Source organism: Ostrinia nubilalis, chromosome 10 (genome assembly GCF_963855985.1).
Source record: "Ostrinia nubilalis chromosome 10, ilOstNubi1.1, whole genome shotgun sequence".
Classification (NCBI taxonomy): domain Eukaryota; kingdom Metazoa; phylum Arthropoda; class Insecta; order Lepidoptera; family Crambidae; genus Ostrinia; species Ostrinia nubilalis.
The window spans coordinates 11,440,527-11,453,831 of record NC_087097.1 but is presented as its reverse complement, the minus strand read 5'-3'; the positions used below and the strand labels follow the sequence as shown (position 1 = coordinate 11,453,831).

Sequence of the window (13,305 nt, the reverse complement as noted above, 5' to 3'; positions counted from 1 at the left end):
GTCATCTATACTTTAGCAGAAATACCAAGCCTTAAGCCTACTAGGGGCACTTAAGGATTAAGGGGCCCTTTTTATCTTTAAGTATTTTTTGAGAGCAGACGGGGCCCCCTCTATGCCCAGTGGATAAGAGAGGCCTGATGATGATACCAACCTATAGCGTATGCGATGTACAGCACAGGGCTGTCGCCTTCCTGAATCTCAGGGTAGCAGACCGCAGCGATCGCGCGCGGCTTCTCGGTCGTGTTGTCAGTCAACATGTCCACACAGTACAGGATTGGGTCATGCCATTGCTGACGCCCTGCCGACACCTCGTAGAGGGTAGCATTCTGGAACAATCGAGAATGACGTCAGATTTTAACTACTGCTAGAACTCCTAGATAAAGTGACTTACGTGACAGATAAAATGATGAAAACGATTCGCTCTGGCGTATTTTTGAGTGTATTAGTTACTTCGCTCTGTGAAATGATTTTGAAAGTATAGCCTGACCAGGAACATAAAAACCCTGGCATAGAGGCGCGTCAATTGCATTTGATAGTGCAACACTGAGTACAGTCGTACCTGTGTTAAATTAATAGGCTAACTTTATGTATCAGGATTCAGGATTACGGGCTAATTTGATATTTTCATAAATTAACGAAAAAATATTATTATAGGTAACCTGGTTTAAATAAATTAAATGAACCATCAATCGAGCTAGTAGGATTTATTTTATTATTCATCAATAATCAAATTCAGAACTTGAATATTCAACTGCAATGTTTGCTCATGAACGCTTCAAACTCGGTACTTCTTTCCCAATTCCATAAAATTCAACACTTAGAAAGTGTCAAAAAATTTTAAAATAGGTAGTTGAAACAAACCACAGCTAATTTTCATAGTGGACTGTACTATGCGATAAACATGTCAGTCAATTTGACAACCTTTGTCGGAAACATTATTCAATGAAAATATTGTCCGAACCCTTAGAATTTCTCTTCGACAAATACTTTAACACATTATAAACCACTTTTCTTTCACGACTATAAAAAGATTTTAGCAATTTAATTCACAAAATCAATTGCGCACATTTAAAATAAAGTTTGTTTACACTTTGACAGCAATAGACTGACATGCAAGGTGACAGGACAATGAAGTTTTCAGTTACTGTTGCCATTAAAAGAAATTAGTACCATTCGTTTTCCGCAACATGGCGAGGGTGGTCAGGCTATACCTACCTATAAGATTTCGAATTTTAAGGTGGTTGACACCAAGTCACTTTGTGACATCGATTACCCACTGATTAACCGCTTCTAATAACTATTTAATAGGTAATATTCGAACAATTCGTAGATTGCAAATACGGCCAACGAGAAAAATACAGAAATATGGCAAAAAATAAAGAGACACGTAACCTTCAATTCAAGCAACATAGTAATTACTTAAGTAAATACTTATGAAACCACAAATAATAAAAACCATGCAGACACGCGTGTTGTTTTGTTTTTTATGAATATTTGTTCTTTATTTAATTTTGTTGACGATAGAACAACATTTTTATACTTTTTTAAAATATTGTTTTTATATGTACTTTTTTGTATGTATTTTAGACGTTATATTGTATAAATAAATACAATAAATATAAATGTAGTCGTATTATTTCAATGATTGGTGTTTTTTACGCTAACACAACAAGCTCAGCTTAGTTTGGAGCTCTACTTTTTAGAGATCCTTATGTATTGCTAGTTTTAAATCGAATGTAACTAACGTGTCAAACCCTAATATCTAGACAGGTTCAGTTAATCTTGTTAAGGTAGATGGGTATTTCTCATCGCCACGGTTCTCATCGTCACCTTCGTGGCAAATTTTATTTCTAACTTATTTCAACTTTTTGTAAACAAAAATTGTAGCGCTTGATGTGAAGATTGTATTCTCAGTAAATCAGTCAAATAGTGAGTCTCGTTTGGAAGCTTTAACGTTTTGAATTTTTTGATGCCACGAAAGTGATTCTGTACTTCACAGCAATATTTTTTTCAAACTTTACTACTGTAAATGACTCTTAAGTGTTTATAAAACATATATTTTGTCTTATTTTCATAGATAAATAGCAATAACATAATATAAATAGCAAACTTTTTATTTTTAAAGCTTGTACATATTTTAATTTTTACCCTTTTTTATTTAGTTATAGTTTAGTTGAGTAGTTATTTGTTAATATTTAGTGGTATATATGTATAGAATATTGTTTAAATAAATCTTACGTCACTTTTCCTTGTCGATATTAAATAGTTACCTACTTAAATAAAATAAAACTTTACCTTTACAAGATAAAATTTTACCTATAATGTCACCTACTAAGTTACAAGATTCTACGCAATTGGTTTTAAGGGTGACACTGGTGGCATTCTGAAATACTAAAGAAGCAAAAAAAGGATTATCAGTACCACAATAAAAAAGAACTCTAACTGATTATCAGTCCCTCAACAAAAATATATTTTTTATTGAGGCCAGATGTTGTACAACTTTATTAGTTATTAAAATATTGTAAAAACATAAACACCAGTCACTATATTTTAAAATAAACCAAAGCAAGCAATCACTTTCGTGGCCTAAAATCACCTTCGTGTATAAAACACCACGAAAGTGATGCCACGAAGGTGACGAAAATTTTAGTTTTTTATGAATTATCCTTAAATTTGAATTTAACGGTTCAAGTCGAATACTACACAAATAAGTCTAACATGTTATGTTTTCAATGGCCTAAGTTTCAATTAAATTGTTTAAATTTTAGAGGTAGAAAATATTGTTCAAGCAAGCGACGGTATGTTTATGGATAATCACAAAAAGTTACGTATTTTTTTCGCGGAGCGACTATCGACCTATCTCACCTCCCCAATGGCCGGAGCGCGACTGACGTTAACCGAATAGAATGATGTGGTTGGTTACTGTACCTCTAGTAGGAAAAACTTTCGAGTTCGTTTCGTTGCGTATTCAAAGTGTCATCGAAAAATTTTGTATGAAAAATTAAACAGCGCCCCCTATATTATAGCCGCCCTAGGGGGCGCTGTTTAACCCACTTTATACTACCGTCGTTTTAAAACAACACATAGAAACAAAAAATTTTGGAGAATATGTAGGTACTTTTGTTTTTATTTATTTATGTTACTTGACAGGTGAAGGCTTTGTCGACTTAGTCTATGTGGCAAATCTTAATAATTCATTAGGTTTTCCATAATATTTACAAGTTTATTTAGCCATTTTCAACGATGAGTTTTCAAGATAAGTAATAATAATAAGTTGCACACTTTATTGAGATAGTTTATATAAAACGTGATGTTAGTATCATAAACTACATAAACATCAAATCACACTGATTCAGAACCTTTGGTAAGAAGTTATAACGAAAAATAACTGGTGTTGTTTATAAACGCCAGCAGTAAAATGTACTACTTTATCTTTCAAGACATTATTGGGTCGATCAACTTTTTAACCGACATAACGAGCGAAAAATTTTGGCAAGTTACTAAAATATTTTTTTGAGTATTTAACTATTTCATTTACTCAGAAGTGTGAAAAATATATCTGAGATACGGTTTTCTAATCGAGCAGCAAACTTTATGAACTACTTCTTATTAAAAAACTCAAAAGTATAAATCTTGACCCATAGTTTTGTCACCGGAGTTACTCAAAGTGATTACGCTGCAATTCTTAAACAATAAAAGACTTCAATTTTTATTTTGGTAGATTTATTCAGTCATGCAAAATCAAATAGTTTGGTATACAGCATTTGTATATAATTTTAAAACTTAGGCCTTAAAATATGAGAAATATGTATGCTGAGTTACTAACGAGTCATACATATTGTTAATTTTCTCTGTACTTATTTAAAAACTTAAAATAAAATCACACTTTTCTCTGAAATTGAAGTAATTAATCATCTTTTACTGTTACCATAAAATAATCATTCAAATAAAATCAATCACATATTGTTACCTCACAAAAACGGCTCATAAATTTAAGGACATCGTTTCGCCTCCTCATATTTTTCGGGATTTTTTTTTAATTTTTCACGGAACCTTTTCTGCTTTTCGGCCGCCGTTAACGCCATTATTAGTGAGTTTACAATCTGAAAGTAATGAATAAATTTATTATGACACTTTGTCTTTGAAAATCGTATAATGTCTAAAGAGTTACCTAAATTGTCTTTAGAGTTACCTTTTTGTAACGCAGTATACAGGTAACTCAGAAGACATTTTTTACGTAATAGCTTGTAAATTAAAATTTCCTAATATTGCAAACGTTTTGAGTTGACCCATGGGAAATCAGCCTTAGAGACCTTGAAAATCTGATAAAGAAATATAAAAACATTTACCTGTTCATCGAAATAATCCGGTAACTCCGCCGACACTGAATAAACACACGCGCACTCATCGATAGCTTGCCGCGGCCTGGCCGCGCGGCGGCTGCAATCAAAGGCTCGCCGCCGCGCGGCCAAGAACAAAGGTTGTACCGCCGTTCTTCATTAGAAATTTGTGACGTGTAGCATAATGCTTGTTTATTTTTTACGCGGTAACTCTGCATACACTACAAAATGGGATGAATTCGGGACACAGTTTTAGGGACTTTTTTCTTTAAAATCATAACATATTTTTATATTTTACAAAGTACAAACTAAACCTTGTTTAATTTATAAGCAATTTATTAGCTGACTTGAATACTTTTAAAGGAAAATTTTTCTTACATTAGAAATTACATATAGCCACCTCGCTCTGGGGACAGCTGTAATTTGTATGGAAGGCAAGAAGTCGTATGCTGAGTTACCATAGTTTTAATGTTTATTTCTTTATATTATCTAGATTTCATATGTTTATTATTAAGGTTTCTGAACTGTTAATTGAATGGAACTTAAAAATAATTTTTAAATTATCTTAATTTAGTCGTTTTTGAATGCGATATCGTCGGGACAAGCTTATGTCGGTTAAAAAGTTGATCGACCCTATTATTTTATTTTTTACTGTAGGACACATTATCAGGCTCTGGAGCTTCATGATTTCGTCGAGGAGCTAGAAAATGACGATAATTTTCCAGTACTAGATTGTCTGATGATTATTGATACAGTAGTTAATACATAGATACCTATAAACAATAACAACACAACTAGAATAAAAACAATTACTGAGCAGTGGCTCAGTGGTCCAGTGGCCCCAATAGGATTATTCCACTATGTTCACCTTGGTGATATCACCTGGGTGAAGAAAGTGTTATTTTTCGTGTCCTCATTTCACCTCAGAACCATTTCACCCAGATGATATTATCCATATGACTTGATTTGACTGAAGCAGTCGCTTTTGTTCATCTATTTTTAGGGATGAATTCACCCAGGTTTTCGCATTTGTTTACCAGGGTGAATTAATTTCTAGGTGAACAAAGGTTCTAGGTGAACAAAGGTTCTAGGTGATCGTTTTAGTCGACGCAATCCACCTGTAAAATGAAGCTAGGTGAAATGGTTCCGAGGTGAGATGAGGACACTAAAAAGACAAATAAATAGTTCTATTTCTATTTCAATTTCTTCACCCAGGTGAACAAAGTGGAATGACCCCCCAATAGGCTCCCCGCTCAGCATTTATCCTGACATTCTCGTAAGGGCATGTCAAGAAGCTGGTCTTCCTCGGACGCTCTTGCTTTTGGCATCGCACATCCTGTCGAAGAGACATCGACTCGAGTTTGCTATCCCTCAAAAGGGTGCGTAATGCAGGGAATTACCGTGGTACCTATCTTCAGTTAAGCATTTTTACAATTAAAGAAACAAAAGATAATACCAAAAGTAATATTACTCAGTTTTGTCACAAAAGCCAAATAAAATAAAGGATGGTTTTCTTTATGCAATGCATACCTCATAGTAGTGCATTTTACTACTGTTGTTTATAAACGACACCGCTTTTCCGAATTTCCACGAGGGAAATATTTTTTTTCTTATTTTTCCCATGTTATTTGTCAGTTTTTAAGCCTCATATACAAAGATCATTAAGTTTGGAGATAGTAAAATGTTTCAGGAGTATCTGGGTTAATTTTTCATACAAAATTTTTCGATGACACTTTGAATACGCAACGAAACGAACTCGAAAGTTTTTCGTACTAGAGGTACTGGTGTTCGGTTTAACGGCAATCTTGTATTATTACTCAAAATTTTAGGTACCTAAAATCGTGTGACCAACGTATTTCGCTTTCTCAATTCGAAATAATTATAAGAAGATATTTTTTTGACTATTGTGTGGAAAGTATATTTAATTACGATGATTTTAGTATATGCTACACACAAATTGAATGAAAATTGTGAATGCAGTAACCAAATGTTTCATTGCAACCGAGGGTGTGACACGATGAGAACGCGAAAAATGACCCCGTTTTTTATCGTTTCATGTGATGTTTTCGTATTATTTTTGCTTCTCTATTACGATAAAATTTATTTTGTATGTAGCTAAATAGATATTTTATCATCTGATTTCAAAGTTATTGTTCTAACTTATACCGTTTATGAACTATTATCGTGTGACCATCAAATTTGAGTGTAAATGAGAAGTACCCAGATAACAGTCAGTAAATAAACCTTTTAAAACAACGTGAAACCTATGCAATTTGCGCCACGAGAGCTTTGTAGCATTTTGATTTATGTAACGCTAAATGGATCCTACAAATCGTAATAAAACTGTAAAACCCAACGGATCAATATGCCATGGGGATTTTTGAACGTCCACGCAGGTAATTAAATTCCTCGAAACCTATAATTTCTACCCGCGATTAAAACAGGGTTCACGCTGCAACCCCATAAAGAAATTAATTTTACTTCGCATGCAGACTTATTCTGGCATTGTTAGACAATTTAAAATCTACAAGGCTTCCGTTTTTTGCCATTTGGCTATGGAACCCTAAAAACTGCTAACATAATTTTATTATAGGACCTACCCATCATGAGACACGATATCACCTACCAAGGCTACCAATAGTAGAGTCACAGTAGATAAATCATATACATATATGGATATGGTAGAGTCGTCATTTCAGCCAAAAGGCATCCCCAAGGATTTCCTTTGTCCAGATAGAGTAAAACTACTGAATCAAGGTTCCGTAGTCAACACAACAAGGTTCGCTATGGCTCTAAATATAAGCATAGAATACTTCAATTTTAGGCGGAAGGAAGTAGGTACACATTATTTTTGTGAAATATGAAACTTTAGCAAGATAGAATTTAAACTCGGATAGATAGGTAAAAACTTTTTCACACGAACGACGAACGTTTTCAGAATCGCACACTCGCGTTGGATTTTTATTGCATGCCAGGGTTATGTGGAAATATGGAATAACTTACCGCGGCTTAAAAGTATATTCATCGTTATTTGAAAGTATTATTCTTCTTTTATGTATGTACCTACCTACTTATTTACTCGGAATTATTATACTAACCGGATTACCGGACGGTATTATAGTCTTTTTCACCTAAGATGATCCGTATGACGTTTCGAGTTTGAAAGATTTAGAGATGTCACATAACTAAACTATAGCGATTTATCTATCGATTTTTTTCGAAGAGTTAGTAAAACCTACTTTTAGAGAAATATTTTGTATAGGTGTTATTTAACAAAAAACATGTTTTTTACAATTACAAATATTATTGTAACAATTTTTTATTGATAATATTCAAATTTCATGGTTCATGTTCAAAAAACGATTCCTAAAAAGTACTGGTTCTGTTTCTTTAAATTAAAAACTCAATAATCGAAAAATATAGTTGATTTTTGTGATGTTTTTAATAACTAAGTATTCACTGCAATCGATTAATGAACAACGGAAATAATCGATTTTATTATACAAGAAATACCCCAGCACTAAATCTATTCCGTTTCACACATTGCGTACATGAAATAAATGATATTTTTACATCGTATTTAATTAAAATATAATCAATAGACTCAGATTTTACTATATATTTCAAGACAAGGTAGTTATTTTTTTTTATTATATTGCTAATAAAATACAAATATTTTTTCAAAAATATTCTGCATATGTAGTATGCGTAATATGGATAACCTTGAAGTGTCATACGGATCATCTTACGTGAAAAAGACTATAGTAAGACGGTAGTCCAACTGATCCACATTGGTAACAATTAGGTACCTAGTACTACATACGAAAAGTAAAAAGCTCTATCACAAAGTAGAAATATTTTGTGGCTCTACCTGATAATAATAATAATGTAGGAGCAAATGACATTGGGAACTTTTTGCCCCACTTTTCGAAAAGTAGCGGACACAAACGAAACCTATCACAGATGATACATACTAATATCCAATGAATTTTCGTGCATTTTTTTTTTCTCTCTTATATGGGAATATTGAGAAAATGAAGTTTTAATATTTTATTTTATTTTACATTTAGGTAACATTTTTGACGACCTCGGTGGCGGAGAGGCGCACACACCGGTTTTCAAGGTGTGCCGGGCCAATCCTGAGGTCCCGGGTTCGATTCCCGGCCGGGACAATATAGAAAACGATCTTTTCACATTGTCTCTGGTTTGGGTGTGTTGTGGTTCGTCGTTCCCGATTTCCATAACACAAATGCCTTAGCTACTTATTTTGGGTTGGAGTAATATATGAGATGTTGTCTAATATTAATTTAAGTATTTATAATATTTTATTTATTTATATAATTTTATTTATATTTTTTATTTATTTATATTATTTTATTTACTTTTATTGGTTACTCTGCAATGCCAAACAACATAACATATAAAAATATCAAATCATTTTAGACAAATATATTTTCAACTTAGACTCGTCATATCTCAGAATTCCCATATATCACAACATAGCGCTTTAAGTGAATATACCTACAAGTATAAAGCTTTGAAATAAAATACGTTTCATCTTTGTCCGCCGTGGGGCATTTTCTCATATTAAAGTTCCCAATGTCCTTTCCGGGCCCTCTACTCAAGTTGAGTAACTCAACATAATTACTATAACTAACTAACTAGACGTAGTCGGGTAATCAGGCGACAATGTCTCGTTAGACGAATGTGTGGGTGTGGACACTATTCTTTGAATACATTGCGAAAACTATACAAAAATAAGTAGACTAGGAATAATAACTTTAATAAAATCCTTCTTTACATACATGATGTTAAAATGTTAACAAGATAACAATGTCTACAAATATGTTAGCTTGTTCAAACCCATTTAATCTTGACTAACTAATTGGAAGAGCAAACAAAGTTTGATAAAATTAAGTAAGTACCTACCTCAGATCATAGAAAGAGAATAGATATGAAGTCGCGCGTAACTATAACGAGAACCAGTGTCCCCACATTTCCCCCACCACAGCTCCCACACACACATTCAACTGTGTAAAAACAAAGCGACTGAGAGTCTACGACAACATGTGCAACCGGCTTAAAAGTGCTGTGATTGGCCAGAAGGCGTGCCTTATGGCCAATCAATGGCCGCGTGACGTGACACACACTTTGAAAACTAGTGAGAGAACAAAGACAAAATGGAGTCGACAAGATATAGATATCGATACTTTAAATCGCTAGGGGCAAGGCTCGAAACTGGTTTCACAAAATGCATATGTATGAAAACCTTTTTATTATTATACGTTATTATTAACTACTATAACGCATTTACTTTTTTAATTATGGCGATCTGCGTACCGCATATTATGTTTATCAAAAATAATGGCTTTCAACTAGCTCTTATAGTAATTACATAGTTGACAGTTACTAATTTAAGTTAATGTATTATTATAAAATTTATTCTCTAATAAATAAAGAAAGAGGCTTTTACTGTTATTTCATTTTTTTGTAAAATCTTATAATCGCAAGTAACACATCATTTTTTTATTTAAAATTACAAAATAGAAAATTATAATTTACTTCTATTTATCGATAATAGGAAACTTCAACACGAGCACGGCACTATGTTACGACCGGCACATGCGGCCGTACTGTGTATTTTCACACGACAGTGGATATCGGAAGAAATTAGATACATTGCGCAGTAGTTGAGCATGACATAAAGTGGTTGCTAACTAAATCGTCAATGTACAAGTGTGTTAGAATTTTTATCACCACTGATTTCGATATCGCAGTAACTGTTATGGCACTGAATTCGTTCGTAAAAATGTTTAGTTTTTTTTTATTTATAAGCTAAATACCAATGGATTTGCAATACTTACATGTAGTAAATGACTCCATTGTTCCTGTAGTTCTTCGTTTCACTTGTTTTATTGCACGTAACGACGCATTATCCAAAATATCGGAGAACATTTCCTTAGTACGACTGAATCGCGACTAACCTAGCTACGCGGCCGATGTTCGTTTCTGGGCATATCGCGGAGACATGCGCCACGCCCCCGTTTCACATCTATTCCCTTCTATGATCTGAGGTACCTACTAAGATAATAACAAAACTAATTTAGTAATCTGTGCTGCATCGGGAATATATTTTATTCGATCAGAAATGATTTTAGTGCGTATTTTTATTTTTGTACCTACTACTTGTTTATGAACTTCAAAAGAAAAATTAAAATTGTAATCATTGGGCCTTAGCTTGGCTTTTACCCGCTTCTTATCTTTTGGGCGACCATCGCTCAATACAGTACAAACATAAATGGACAAAATTGCTGAGAGGAAGTGCTGTTACAAACTATTTTTTCTTCTTTATTGTAATAGCACAGTTAGAGTAGGCGCACACCGCTGATTTTTAGTTGGCCGATAGTTGTGCCCGATTTTAAATTGTATGAAGAATCGGCCAAATCGAATCGGCGTAGTGTGCGTACTCCCATACTTGCCCATACTGATCAACTGCCCGACTAAACTATCGGCCGACGAAAAATCAACGGTGTGCGCCTACTCTTAGTAGTTAGTAGTACATAAGTAGTAATACTAGTTTGTGTAACAGATTATATTCAGTTCGATTTCTGTAAAACTTTCAGTCGGGTGCTTGATTAAAACCATAATTAAGACTAATTCTGGCTGACCTAAATCGGTAAAGTCACTGAAGAAGTCACTTTAAAACAGATGGGATTTTAATTAAAGTCTTACCACTCCATTACCCCAAATTCAATAAGACACAAACAATCTTTGAACTCTTAAATAAACTCGGTACTTATTTGAGCCAGTCTAATTATTTCTGATTTTTAGTTTATGCTACCCAGTGATGTGTATCAATCACATAAATGAGGTTTGCTTGATAATTGATTTAACGTGTTTGTAAGACTAAAAAGTAAAAACGCTCAATGGCGAGAGTTACTCGCATTTGTTTGAAACTGATTTACCAGAAATAAAAACAAGTTGTAGACGTAACGTAGGGTAGACCGGGGACAATAGTACCATTTTTTGGAAATTGTTCAATATTGAGAAATCTAATGAAATATAACTTATTCTGTTAGGATGCTGTAAAAACTAGACTCTTAAGCTACAAATTAAAGCATGCAGAGTTGAACTATTCTTTCGAATACTTAATGAAAAACCAATTTGAACTGAACGATGTCTCATGTTACAATTGACCCCTACAACGGGTCAATTGTACCAATAATATATGAGGCAATAAAAGTAGTTATGTTTATCTAATCATCACCTTTATTGGTATTCTGTACTCTTAATCTCCTACAATCATCAGTATTTATTAATTAAGATCGAAAATATTTAGGAACAAGTATGAAAAATCAACACTTAAGTTTAAAAACAAAACAATAACTTTTCTTCCATAAAAACGAAAAAACTAACTGTTTCTACATAATATGCCATCTATTTGGCTCGGATATTGCTTCTGAAACAACAATAAGCATAATAACATTGATAGAAATATCAAAACTGAAAAATCTATTTTTGTATGAGGGTACAATTGACCCCTGGTACAATTGACCCTGATTATTTATATCTACTACTGCTTCGACCTTTCAAAATTTTTTCATAAGCCTGTTCATGAAAGAATATATCCGTTGATCCGCGATCCGTACTTTTGACTCTACGCCGAGGCATCTAAAACAAAACGTTCAAATACTTAGTTACTTACTGAATTAAGCTAAAATGTACATATTCAGAAGGGTTTAATGCCTGGTAGGTATGCCTAAAATTGTAAAAATAATAAGCACGTGAATGTTTTATAATAACTTATTTTATTATAACCAATTTAAAATATTATGTAGTAAGTATAAAATAAGGTTCCGGGGGTTAATTGTACCACGGGGTTGATTGTACCGCTACAATTGACCCCATGGAGACTGGTACAATTGTTCCAAGTAGGTAGTCAAGAGAACTTCACCTAAAATTCAGTCATTTTCACAGTGAATGCCAATTATTCGCTGTCGATACAAAGTTTAGAGCCTGGATAAACTATTGACAACAATACCTTGTAACAAATATCATATTAGGCAACTTATGGGCTCATATATTTGACGTAAAAACTTACTGCGGCTGGGCAAAAAACAAAAATCCTTCCTGTACATCTTCGTTACTCAGCGCAAGCGCCGCCGACTGGTGAGGGGATGGAAACACAAAAAGCGCATATTCTGACGCTATGCACACAACCTAACGTCGCTTGTATGAAGAAATATCGCCAATGGTACTATTGACCCGTGGTACTATTGTACCCGGTCTACCCTAATGCTAAACATAGCTTTTAGATAAACGTTTCATTAAGAACTGCTAAGAATTTGGGAGTTAAAATAAAAAGGTGTTCAGATTAATACACAGTTACATAGACCAGTCGGTTTGGAAATCCTTGGGGTAGGCCTTTGTACAGGAGTAGACGGCATTTCATCGCTGAAAGACAATAAGTACCTACCACCCTATCGACTCTATAAAATTATTATAAAAGTTTCTTAAGATCGTGTTCGTCATATAAATAATTTCCAACTCAGCTGTACCTATTCTTGCATTACGTCGTGTCATTTCAGCCACAGGACGTCCACTGCTGAACATAGGTAGGACTCCCTCAATGATTTCCATATTGCCCGGTCGGTAACGGTCTGCATCCAACGCCTTCCTGCTACCTTTATGAGGTCGTCGCGTCCCTCTTACTGTATGAATTTGAATAGGTGCTTTGTTAAACATCAATAATTAATTTATAGTTTGCAGGGAAAATACTATTTACTATAATTACGTGTAGGATCTATAAATCAACATATTACCACAATGTTTACCCAAAGTAAACATATTATTGGTCAACCTCGAGAGCTCCGTTGACATCTAATAATTAGAAGTAATGTTTGCCAAGTGTAGTATCGTACTAATAAGTGTGCAGTGCAGTAAAGTAAAGGGGATTCTGCTTTAT

General features: G+C 33.8%; 1 protein-coding gene and 1 long non-coding RNA gene across 2 annotated transcripts in view; one reads left to right on the top strand and one right to left on the bottom strand.

Moving 5' to 3' along the window:
- The window catches only part of LOC135075259 (uncharacterized), a 173,773-nt gene that overhangs the window by 36,681 nt on the left and 123,787 nt on the right, over positions 1–13,305 (top strand). The gene's annotated exons all lie outside the window — the stretch shown is intronic.
- The window catches only part of LOC135075245 (G-protein coupled receptor Mth2-like), a 56,183-nt gene that overhangs the window by 36,689 nt on the left and 6,189 nt on the right, over positions 1–13,305 (bottom strand). The window contains exon 2 of the mRNA XM_063969621.1: positions 152–326. Within this exon, the coding sequence (XP_063825691.1) occupies positions 152–326 (175 nt within the window). The remainder of the gene's footprint in view (positions 1–151; positions 327–13,305) is intronic.